The following is a 12,703-nucleotide window of genomic DNA, read 5'->3' as shown; positions in this document are numbered from 1 at the left end:
ATCTTACTGCGGAATAAACCGGTTTATTTTGTTCTAAAGTTCTAAACCGTTTAATCGAACGTAACCTTTATGAAAGCGTTCAGCTAAAAACCGGTTTAAAAATAGCGGTTTTGCCGCAAGTAATTACATGATAACGGTTTGAAAAATTTACCGGTATCCGTGCCCGTAGGTGGTGCAGGTTCGCGGTAGGCAAAACCCTCTGAGGTCCAAACGGTGCAATGTAGAATAGAGTTATGTGACTAGTATGCAGTAGTCCTAGAAATTCTATTAAATAGTATTTTTCTGTATAATTACATTTATAAATCACAGTCAATCGTCACGATTTACAAAATAGAATTTAAAAAATTGCTATTATATTAGAGCTATATGTCATGCTTGGTGTGTTAGCAGGGGCGGCTCACTCCGCGATTCTATCGCTGCGCTACAAGTACATGCTGGCGGCCGCGAGTTCGCGGCCTAATCAGGGGTGGCGCGCGTTCTCACGGAACGCACGTTCGCACTTTCTATTGTTACTTTACGTCGCGAGTTTTTTATAAGGTTTATATGCGATGTCCGCGTGTGAATGACTAATAATGCTTAGTTAAAAATAGACATCATGAATAAAATAGGACAATCTTACACAGATTTACTATAGATTAAGTCCCACGGAAAAGTTCAATAAGGCTTGTGATGTTGGGACTTAAACAAAAATATATAAATACTGTGTATATAACTAGAAAGTACCCACGACTGGAATATAATAGTATAACATTTTATCTGAGCATTAATTCGTTTTAATCTATGTAGGCAACCCTATCGTCCGACGCTGAACACGTGCGGCTCGTTTCTTTGTTAGAATTTTGTAGGCATTTAAAAGGCGGCATTTCGTGAACATCAAAGCAGTGGGCCTTCTGTACTTGTACTATTATATATTCTGTGGTGTTAGTATAATATAGGTACCTTGTAAACATAGAAAAGTAAAGTATTACGTATTACCTTTCCACAATGTAAGTTACCGGTACCGGTACCGGATCTAGACAATGAATCTTATACTATTAAACGAGCAATTCTTGTATATTTATTTATTTATTTATTTATTTATATATACCGACGATCTTGGAAACCGCTCTAACGATTTCGCTGAAATTTGTTTTGTGGGGGTTTTCGGGGTGAAAAATCGATCTAGCGTAGCCTTAGATCCCGGAAAACGCGAATTTTCGAGTTTTCATGAGTTTTTCTTTCGCATTTGTAAACGTAAAATATGGTCCTTAATTTCGCCGCGCGCGCATCGATTCCGCTTAGCTCAGTCGCACGAGGTCGGTCTAATGTACGCAGATAGATCGTAGGTGTCAGGGTTTCGAATCCCGGTCAGAAATTAAGTTTTTGTTTTTTGTCTTTTTTTTTGTTTTTGTATTTATAAGAGTTTTTTTTTTATCTAAAGACGTGATATATTAAAATAGAACCGAGCGAAGCTCGGTCGCCCAGATATTATACACTTAACCGTGCAAACTATCGGTCGTCGGTCGTGGCCTTGAGCGCACGGACGTCCGATCGAAATCTGGCTCGCTGGATGTTTTGGTCAGCCGAAGCCACGTCTCGAAGACCGTGCACACTGATCGGTCACCGGTTGCGCGACCGCGGAAATCCGCGTAGTATGTTCCTAGCTCTATCATCTCTTTTGATAGCTGCGTTTACGGGGCATGCTTCTACTTAATACCTGGTTGCCCCGTATTCCACCCTCAAGTGCCCTTCCTGCAGTCCTCCTAATTCGTTGTTTCGCACTTCAACACAAAATGCGGTGACATTGTGAAAACCGCTTATCAGTGATGCAAATCAAATTTAATATGAAGCCTGCACCCTGAACTCTATTGTCAGCTGCCAGGGTCTGAATGTGGACATGTTAGCAGGGTTAAAAAATAACAATTAGCAATATTTACAGACTTTTTAATTTATAAAGAACTACATATTATTTTAACAAAAATTATGACAATATTATAGGAAGACTAAGTTTATTTTCCAAATCCTCCTCTGCAGTTAGGACTGCTCTCAACCACCTTGTCGCTGTTGTCCCATTGCTCTGGAGTTTTCGCTACTATGGACAGCGCATGGACACCAGTCTGCAGCTCCTCCTTCAGTATTTCATTCACTAGTCTATGGCGCTGAAAAAAATAAATTGTTTATTTTCAAACAAAATGGCTGGGGTCTCGGAAACATAACATATTCTGACACAATCTTTGGCAGTTCGTTGGCCACACTACTATAAAGACTGTGAATGTGTGAATGATGTTAATGTAGTTAATGTGTCTCCTGTTATCATGGTAATCTTCTGTAAACAGTGTGCCTACCAAGCAAGTTCCTGGCATTTAATGTCTTAATAGGTAATCAGTACATCAGCTTATCTCACAACATTAAGCATCTGTAGGGGCACGGCGGTGACGCATGCATTAGAGTCAGCAAATATGAACTTATTACTTTGGAGCTTTAGCTAACAGTCAGTCAGTCACTGAGCGCGAGGCATACAGCGCGCACACAAACTAGTAGTCGTACCGCGGCACCGCCTGGCCCTCACATAGTTTTGTGTACTTATAATTGTAACCTTCTGATCATATAAAGTCGGATTAAATACAGAGTTAATATCGGACATTTAAAGTTTAATTTATCTCCAGTAAAGGTTACCCATAGACTCTTTAAAGTTCGCCACAGTGAATCATTATAGTGACTATTTAACGTTTGGCAATAAACGTTAAATGTATTAATTGTGTTCTATAAATAGTGAAAAGTATATTTTAATAAGAACAGGTTTGTCTACAAAGCAAGAGTTCTCAAAATAAAACATTGGTAAGAGCATTAATTAGTGTGTTAATTTATTTGTTTATTGCATGGCATGTATTGTTTCTCGACTTTTAAATGTGTAAAAAATCCAACTGCAGATATTCTATTGCAGTCATCGACAGGTGTTAATCACAAATATTTGATGTATAATGTAATTTCTATACATTTAGCAAATTATGTGTCTTCATAGTCATAGTGGCTACTTTAAGCTGGCTGATTACTTTAAGATTTTTACCTAATATTTATTATCATTATTTATGAAACAAATACCTTTATCAAAGGCAGTCCATCGAATTTATCAGAAACCACAACAACTTTAAAATGCGTCTCCGCGCCTTTAGGTACATTATGCATGTATGACTCGTTGATTATTTCGAGGTGCTTGGTTCCTAAAGATGTTTGTAGCTTGTTTCGGATCGTATTTTCCACAATTCCGGACATATTTCTAGCTATAATGCGAGTGCCTGAAAAGCAAAAACGCAATTAAAAAGGTGGACTTAATATTTTAATTCCACATGTTTCGTTTATTGTAATTATTCATACAACCTGAAAACGTAGCTGTTCGAAATGTTTTGAACAAAAGGCTGTTCACAATCATATGTATATTTTTTAGTTTTACTAAGTTTTTCACAATATTTTGATATTCTTCAGATATTAAGATAGTTTGTCAGTCTACTGTCATATGTCAGAAAGAATTGTCAGATCAACTGACATTGACGTACTCGTTTAGGAATGAAATCATAGTCCATTCACTGAATCACTTAATTTGATTGTTATAGAGCCTAATGACGTTCTTCTCCTAGTGAGTATTACATTCTTTGACCAAGATCCTGGCCACTAGGCCCCGGCCGGCTAGTTTCCTGGCCAGCGCGGAATTAAAAAAAATCTAGCTAGGTATTTGAATATCAGAAGACGCTCGCTATTCTCTTGCTAATCGCTCGCCATTGCTTGATTGTTTTTATTATAACGCTTTTTTCTGTGTCTTAACGTAATTACGCTATGTTTCTGGTTCTTAAATGTGACATGTATCAACGTGATGTAGTTGTTGTATTGAAGAAAACTGAACTGGTCTTCATAATTTGCCGCTACTGCGACCCTGCGACCAGAGTCCTCGCCGAGTTTTGACCTAGAGGCGCGTAGCAACGGATGGGTACGTATTTTGACAAAAAACTTCCTACTTATTTTGTATAATATACTTTTATAGACGGTCAACCAAAACGTGGCACTAAAAAAGGCGGCGAATTTGAATAATGTAGGACTCACCGGCCAATAGGCGAGACGACTAAAAAAACTATTTAGTCCGTCACGTCAGTTAGGTTACCTACTTATCAAAAAATTTGGACACATATTTTTTCTTTTTCTCGTATACGAAAAATGTACAGTGCGTTGAAGTTACGCGCGACGTCACGCCTAGGTACAATTTTTACTTAAAAGTGACTTCACAAGCCCTCACTCCAGAACTTTGATGTTCTGTTATCTTTCTATTTTTTCATTAATTAGATAAAACGAAAAATATGTGTTCAGTATTTTTGGACGATCTAACTGGCGGACTAAACATAATTCCATTTTTTATGTAGTGTCAACCCTATTCTCTACATAAAGCAGCGTGCCTTTCTTCTAACCCTTGACATTGCCGGAATAGTCGACTCGACGAGCCATAACAATTAAAAATTGATTGAAAATGTAGGGCGAAGGCTTCTGTTATGCTGCCGTCCTAAGGTAAAAGGCAGCTATTCGACATTTTGCCGAAATTGACTTATTGTAATATTCGTAATGTACAGGTTAAGCTGCATCGACCACTTTTTTCCGTTTTTCGATATGTTGCCTAGTTTCCGAGAAAATTTCTCTAAAAAGGCAGTATTTGCACTAATTTTCCAAGATTTCCTAGCCAAAAAAGCAGCTATTTAACAAAACTAAGCTAAATCAACGTATATGCAGATATACGTTTTTTTACGCTCTGGTTAGGTTGACATGTTATCCAGTATTACTAGCCTAAAAGTACGTAAAAGTGAAAAACTAGGCTAAAAATACGTACAAGACGTTATACGTAGTTTTAGCGTAGGATTTTGATCAATTTTTAAACTGATACTAGTCTAAAAAAGCGTATATACATTTTTTCTGTAAAAAATGTCAAATACGTCATTTAAGCCTAGTATCGCTCGATTGTTTTACAACACAATATTAGTCTATAAAAACGAATAAGTGTTATACGTTCTTCTTATTTTGTATGGGTGTCATATTAAACGTAAAAAAACTTTTAAAATGAGTAAAAGTGCTGCAAACTAGCCTATAAAACAGTATATGCTCCAACCTTTGTCAATCCACCCGCCAGCCGAAAGATACTTTATGCTATGGAAAAGCCATCAGTGACGAGCTGCGAGCACCGGCGCAGCTTGTGGCTGACAGTACGAGAGCGCAGCTGGCTTTTTCGCGCGAAATATTGATCGAAACCAAACGAAGTTAGGAAAAATACTGAATGATTGCATTTTTGATACGTTTTAACAATAATAACTATTGTTTACATTTCCTACATCATTTCTATTGTCATTTTTATTCGAGATACAAACATTTAACTCGATTTTCAGATATTATTGCTCGAAAGCAAATACGTCTTTTTAGCGTAGTTTGCGGTGGGAAAGTTGTTCGTATATAGTTTTTTTTGCAGCAAACACTATATGAGGTATATTAATATTCCACGGTTTAAGTATTTAACGTTATCCTTTTTGGTTTAATTTACAGTAAAACAAGTAAATAATTTGCAATTAATGAATGAGAACGTTAGAGATGAATGTTGATATAGAGAGGGAGGGGTAAATCCAAACAACGATGAATGGATTATGTGAAATAGGATATTAGAGAGCAAGATATGAGTGTTGAGATGACGAAAGAGGAGAATGAAAGAGGAAGACCTGTTCTACCTACCCCACATAAAATGAGATAAGGGTATGAGGAATAAGAAGGAGAAGTATTGGCAGTAGTCTACATTTTCAACTGTTTTATTTTACAAACATGGAATATTAATATGAATATAATAGGAAATTGAATATGAAAATAACCATATTTTTGATAACCAGTATCAAAAAGCATAGGCATGTTCGTGTGAAAGTTAGGCCTATATAATAAACTTACGGGGTCATCTGCCACTGTTTCCAGAAAATCCATTAAATGACTATTTTGTTGTAGTCGAATTCAATTTATAACTAATTATTTTGATTGACTTTGATTTTGATACTCTCTATAAACTTTTGGATCGCAATTTTTGTATTGTAACATTGTTGAAGATTTTTATGGTTACTAATCCAGTCATTTCTGAATAGCTCGATGTTATCTGTTTCTTAGCTTTTTTTTTTTAATGGGATAGGAGGCAAACGAGCAGACAGGTCGCCTGATGGTAAGCGATCACCGCCGCCCATGGACACCCGAAACACCAGAGGTGTTGGAGGTGCGTTGCTTAATTCATTTCAGGGTAGTTCGACGGATTTTATGTTTTTGCAACAAACTCGACATCATTCTCTTGATACCAGACCGGTACTTGGCGAGCGTAGTGAAAAGCAGCTTAATCGGACCAGAAGAATATTTGATCCCTGTACTTTCATATACTTAAGCAGAACCTGCTTATGAAGGCATTCCTTCTTGTAAATCTAGGAATGTAAGTTTCCTTAAACAAAAAACGAATGGACAAATTGCTTGCCAAACCACTTTTTGCCCAAATTTTTCGCAAAAAATCATTTTATCGTAGGTATTTGAACCCTATCAGAGGTTGAGGTACCTCTTGGTCGTTTAACTTCCGAGCTCGAGTTTTGACGGGAGATTCCTGAGTTTGGATGCGTTTTGGATGTATTTGTTTCATGTATATGTCGCAGTAAGATAGATAAAGCCGTTATATAGTTATAACCCTAGGAATATAATTATACGTCGTAACATAGTTAAACGAAAGCGATTAATTGCTATCTTACTAGGAATATAACTATAATACTAAACTAGTTTAGTTATATAGTTATATGACTGGATTCAGTTTAGTGAAATGATTGTAGACAGGAGTGCAGCGGTGCGGCGGAGGTATAGTTATAACCCTAGGGATATAAGGGAGCGATTCAGAACCATCTTACTAGGAATATAATTATAATACGGTATTTAAAATTACAAACGGGACTTAATCGCGTATTACTATGTATTAAGTCCCGTTTGCAATTTTATATATGTGTAAAAATCGTGAAAGTTTAAATCAGTGTTTTATAATACGTATAGCGGGACGATTTGGAATAACAACACCGTCACTGACGTTAGAACAAAGTTTATTTTGTATCGAACATAGTACACAAGGTTTGGTTACTAAACAAACGAATCCAAGCTATATTAGTTAAAACGTAACAGTTAGGGCATGCTCCCGGTATTTCCCGGTTCTTGATTTCCCGGGAAATCCCGGTAATTTTATGGTGGCGAAAAAACCGGGACAAAAATTTAGGAACCGGTGCTCCCGGTTCTTTTCAAAATATCCGATTTATTCATTTTTTGAATTGTATCTGCATTTGGAGTTGTGCGATGGCAGTTTTCATTTAATCTGACAAGATAAACATGATATTTATCGCAAATAGTGTAATTTGCAACATTGCTTGAAACCATGGTACTATTGTATTTCCTTATATAACGTAAACAAACCACAGTGAAGAATTGTTTAGGGCAAGAATTTGTTAATTATTTTCAATTCAATGTGCATATTCTCTCAAAACACACAGACGGACGGACAGAGTCGCGACATAACGGTGTTTTTGAGTTTTTTTGGTATACTTAGAACTATAAAAATAGTTCGAAAATAGCACGTAAACGCAACCGTGACATGAACGACAACAGCTGATGCCGAACGACTGCCTTGTGGTAGCGGATAAGCCCCCGCCCCCGTCTCCACTGCACCCCCGCACTACACTGCTACAATTATACTACTGAACTTAATCCAGTTATATAACTATATTACTTAACTAGAGACGTATTATAATTATATCCCTAGACTAAGTTTAATCCAGTGATATAATTATATAACTAAACTAGTAACGTATTATAATTATATTCCTAGTAAGATGGTAAGGAATCGATTTCATTTAGCTATGTTACGGCATATAATTATATCCCTAGGGTTATAACTATACCTCCGCCGCACCGCCGCACTCCTGCCTACAATCATTTCACTAAACTGAATCCAGTCATATGACTATATGACTAAACTAGTTTAGTATTATAGTTATATTCCTAGTAAGATAGCAATTAATCGCATTCGTTTAACTATGTTACGACGTATAATTATATTCCTAGGGTTATAACTATATAACGGCTTTATCTATCTTACTGCGACATATATAACCAGCCGCAGTGAATGACGCTCTTTAGCTTACTGAACTATTGCTACGTATTCACACAATCTCTAATAGAAATTGGTAAAATTGTTTTTTGTTTGCAAACTGTTCGTCACATAATAATTATATTATCTTTTTCTCTAAATTTTTTTATAGAAAAGAGCCAGGTTTTTGGAGCGACCATGAAATTCTTCTAAACTGTATGTATAATTCATGCGAAACCATTTGGTAGTAGGTAGTGTAAACTGCTTTCTAACTCACATCTTGTGCGGCCAATTTCATAGTCATCCAAATCCTTTGCAGATAGATTGGTCACAATTAAAACCCGTTGTTGTTCTACCTCTCATCTTGGCATTAAAATTACATAATTATAATTTATTTTGCCTCCAATTCTCAGAAGTGACGCGATAGATTAACATATGACATATGATATAAAAATTGACCTTTTTTTCAAAGCAAAATAACAAATTGACCTTTTTATCATTACTTACTAACTTGTTTCCATTAGCAACGTAAGAAAGTTTCCACAAAACTCCGAATTAGTACACGTATGTTTAGTATACAGACGGCACTCTTATCATCTAGGCTTTGAGGAAAAATGACGATTAGATACTAATAATTGACTACTTACTGACTAATTTAAAAGAGCAGGTATTATTGTGTACTGTAAAAGTTTATTATATTATATTTATCACTATCCAAAAAGAATCGATAGATCTAGTTTTTTTTAAGTAAATAGGGACAGAATGGCGTTTTCTTGTTTCTTTAATACATACGTTTTTAAACGACGTATTTGCATTTTGTTCCAATTTCTTCCAAATATACTAATCTATAAAGCCGTATATACGATTTTTTTGATAGTATGCGTTCTTTTAGACTAGCAGTACAGTCGAAAATCTGGAAAACTCACTAGGATACTAATTAAAAAGGCCGAATAACTACGATACTGCCTTTAACTTAGAATCTCGAGTGCTAGATGGGCATTGTTGCTAAGCAATAAGAGAGTATGTGATTATATACGGCGTTATAGCCTAGTTTAAGAGAAAATCCTAGATTAGAACACCGTATAAAGCATGTTTTACCGCTTTCTTGACTAGTAATATCTACCATTTTTGAAGCTTAATACTATGCAAAAAGGCTTTTATCGAATTAAAAAAAAACCAGTCGCTGTACAAACACACAAATAATGTCTAAAATAAGTAAACACTTATACCTACTATATACAAAAAGAAATAATGAAAAAAGTTAATCTGTTTTGTAGAAATTCAAAAAAGAAGGTTTTTTGCGATTATCTCAAAACTAGCTTTTGTCGAATAGCTGCCTTTTACCTTAGGACGGCAGTATGGGCTCTTATGTAGCTGGCCAGGCCGAACTTGGTCTTAAAGACTCTTGATAATACTTCTACGTAAGTAGCCTAACCTACATAAAAATAAGATAATAAGTAGAAGATAAGTGAGTATACAAATTCCTGATATAAAATGGCTTGAGTTTATAGATCAGTCAATGAATGCTCAAAAGGGGGGTCTAGGTGGAATGGCCGAAAGCAGAAAGTTTCACTACGGGATGTTATTAGGGATAGACAGGAGACATACATACTAAAAGTCCTCTGACTTTGGACGTGAGCTCGAAGAGGGGGGATGAAAAAGGTCCCATTTTTTGGTTTTTTGCTCATATTTCAAAAACTATGCGTCATACGAAATTTTGGTTTACTACACTTTGAAAGCTTATAAAATTCTCTACAACTTTGATCTAGAAACTTTTTTTCTATTCTTAACCATTACCTAGGTATGAGCTCCTGAAAACTGTTAATTTTTTAAAAATCGTCCCCCCCCCCCACTTTTTACTTCATAAATTGCTCCATATCTTGAAAAATATTTATCTTAGACAAAAGTTTTCTTATAAAATCTTGTAGATCATTCAAATATCTTTCATAATATGTGTACATATGCTTCTGTGTCATGTACCGTTGAATAATTATACGACTTTAAAACGAAATGAAACAACAAATGTATGTGATAAACGTGTAAAATATGTATTTCATGAACATGATTGTATTACGATTTTACGATGCTGTATAAATGCATTCACACAACAGGTAACAATACAATTAGCTGTACATAAAGGCCTTCTCACACCCACATCTACCACTACTACCATCTGTGGTGCACCGGCAAAATATTAACTTCAGTATTTCTTCCGGAGCAGGTGGTACTTTTTTTTGCACAGGAATCAGTAAGTTACTTTCGTTCCGTGCCATCGCTCATGGGAGCCTGGGGTCCACTTTGACAACTAATCCCAAGATTTGGCGTAGGCACTAGTTTTACGAAAGCGACTGCCATCTTGTAGTGTAGTGTGACAACCCTGATGATATATAACTCATCTCATACAGAGTGACAACCCTATGCTCATGCAGCTGTGTGTTATGGATCATAGAGTTTTACGATGTAATTATAAGTAATCATAAAGTTTATGGTATAATTAAAGTAATGATTATTGGTCATAAAATATACAATAAAATGTAATGTTAAAACAGATGGGAATGACTATTGACCGTGACCAGGATAGTATATAAGCACGATTTTTATTGAATAAAAATAGAGTATTGACTTGACTTTTGAGTTATCATTACACCCGAAGCACCCCACACTTCATGGCGACCCTAGCCAGTCGTGCTACTCGAGGCAGCCCGAGTGCGACCCTCCGCCGCCGTAACTAATCCGCGCCGCTTTTGTCTCTCACATCAACTCAGTCGTCACCTTACCAGTTGGGCAGCTCGACGCAACCTATGTGTGACCCACCGCGAACACCAACGCCGCCAACACCACGACCACCATCGCTATAGCCAAGTATGGACCACCACCACCACAGAAACCATCGCCACAGCCAAGCACGTCCTCGCCACAACCGCGCATGTAATTACCAGCCGCAACCGTCATCGTCGCCATTCAATTGGACTGAACAATGCGAAGACGCGTTCAAAAATCTAAAAATAACCATCACAACCACTACCACCACAAAGATGGACAATAAGAAGATCGAGCAGCAATATATTGAAGTGGCCATGCGTAAGCCGAGCGCCGTCGGAGCCAGCCCAGCGCAACATCGTCCACCAGCTACTCCGCACCGCAGCGCCACGGCCCCTTCGCAGCACCGCGGTCCCTCCGCAACGCCACAGGTTCGCACCGCAACACCACGACGCACTTGTAGTCGGGTAGCGATAGCTTTTGAGGTTTCGATAATATTCACGTTGCTTCTTTTTTGCATATAGTTTTTAGACTATTGATCAAATATAAAAATAATATTTTGGGTCGTCCTAGGTACCTGCTTAGCTCGAAATTTAGGTATTTCTATTTTTAAGCAGTGTTCAGTCAAAGAAATATTCGAGAAGAAATTATTTGTATCTATATAAAAACAACGTGGTTGCCGATGTACATATGCATTTTGGGTCATTTTCATCCATGGGTTTAATGATATTTCAAAAATGTCTAATATTGGCCCTAAAACACCTAACAAAATATTAGAGTTGGTAAGTGAAGTCTTATACCATTCAGGACATTATTATATATATATTTTCTTAAAGTGTGTCACATTTTATCCATTGCTTATATATAAAAAATTTTTTTTTTTAATAAGAACCCTGTCAAAGCCTGAAAAAAAATTTCATGTTAATAAGTTGACGTCTATATTATTATAAAATGATATCAAGTCATCATTTTTAATTTGGGTCACTTTCATCCATGGGTTTTCAATATTTGGCAGAATAAAACGCAACGCAATAGAGTAGTATTTTAAATGTTTGCGCTGTGTGGCGCGCAACCGATAGCCAATCAGGTTGGCGCATGCCGCTGGCGCGACGCCGCGCTGTGACACGAGGCGTAGGTACCTACTTCTCGTGCGCAGTCATACATAATTTAAGATTGCCAGAGGGTCGGGCTTTGGCGGGATTCTCCCGATTTCTTTGTAAGTCTTCCCAATTAAAACTTATACATAGTAGGTAACCTTAAGAACTTAATTACATTAGTAACGAAAACAGACCAATTATAAATGTCGAAAACACGTAAAGGTCTAAAATAAACGAAGTAAACTAGCTAAACTATCGTAAATTTTTATTATGGTGCATTAGGGTAATTCCGAATGACAAAAATGCTCTGGTAATTCCGAAGAGGGAATCTTGATATGATGGAAATAATGGTGATTTTTATGTGACTTTCGTAATTAGACGACTTTCGGAATTACCCTAATGCACTATTATTTTACATTTCCCTACGAAATCCTCGAAACTCCAGAACCTTTTGTCCCGATATTGAAGTACCTAATTCGATCCGGCGCTCCTATTCATACACCGTGATTATATTATTGTAACTATTGATTTCAGTTTTTAGTTCCACAATACAGGGTGTAATTTTTATGACGGGAAATATTTATGGATGCAAATGGATACAAAACCCAAAAACAATAAATTGTAACTTGAATATTATTTCCTATATTTTCCTTAATTTTCATTTATAATGGACACGAAGCGCACGGCGGCATAATATATCTGT

The 12,703-nt window shown here is 36.6% G+C and overlaps 1 protein-coding gene across 1 annotated transcript; it reads right to left on the bottom strand.

The window, feature by feature from the left end:
• Positions 1–1,907: 1,907 nt before the first annotated feature.
• Positions 1,908–3,494, bottom strand: LOC125242199 (bolA-like protein DDB_G0274169). The gene is made up of 3 exons (XM_048150916.1): positions 3,358–3,494; positions 3,082–3,275; positions 1,908–2,138 (listed from the first exon to the last, which is right to left on the bottom strand). The coding sequence occupies exons 1-3, from the start codon at positions 3,407–3,409 to the stop codon at positions 1,989–1,991; spliced, it is 396 nt and encodes a 131-aa protein (XP_048006873.1). The 5' UTR covers positions 3,410–3,494; the 3' UTR covers positions 1,908–1,988.
• Positions 3,495–12,703: the final 9,209 nt, after the last annotated feature.

This window comes from Leguminivora glycinivorella, unplaced genomic scaffold (genome assembly GCF_023078275.1).
Source record: "Leguminivora glycinivorella isolate SPB_JAAS2020 unplaced genomic scaffold, LegGlyc_1.1 Scaffold12, whole genome shotgun sequence".
Taxonomy (NCBI): Eukaryota; Metazoa; Arthropoda; class Insecta; order Lepidoptera; family Tortricidae; genus Leguminivora; species Leguminivora glycinivorella.
This window is presented reverse-complemented; position numbering and strand designations above follow the sequence as displayed.

What these genes read in the sequence shown, in the direction of transcription:
- LOC125242199 (XM_048150916.1), bottom strand. Translation starts at nt 3,409, where the DNA reads ATGATTGTGAACAGCCTTTTGTTCAAAACATTTCGAACAGCTACGTTT. An exon ending in TCGAACAGCTACGTTTTCAG is followed by an intron (nt 3,276 to 3,357) that starts GTTGTATGAATA and finishes TTTGCTTTTCAG; the next exon opens with GCACTCGCATTATAGCTAGA. An exon ending in ATGGACTGCCTTTGATAAAG is followed by an intron (nt 2,139 to 3,081) that starts GTATTTGTTTCA and finishes TATTTTTTTCAG; the next exon opens with CGCCATAGACTAGTGAATGA.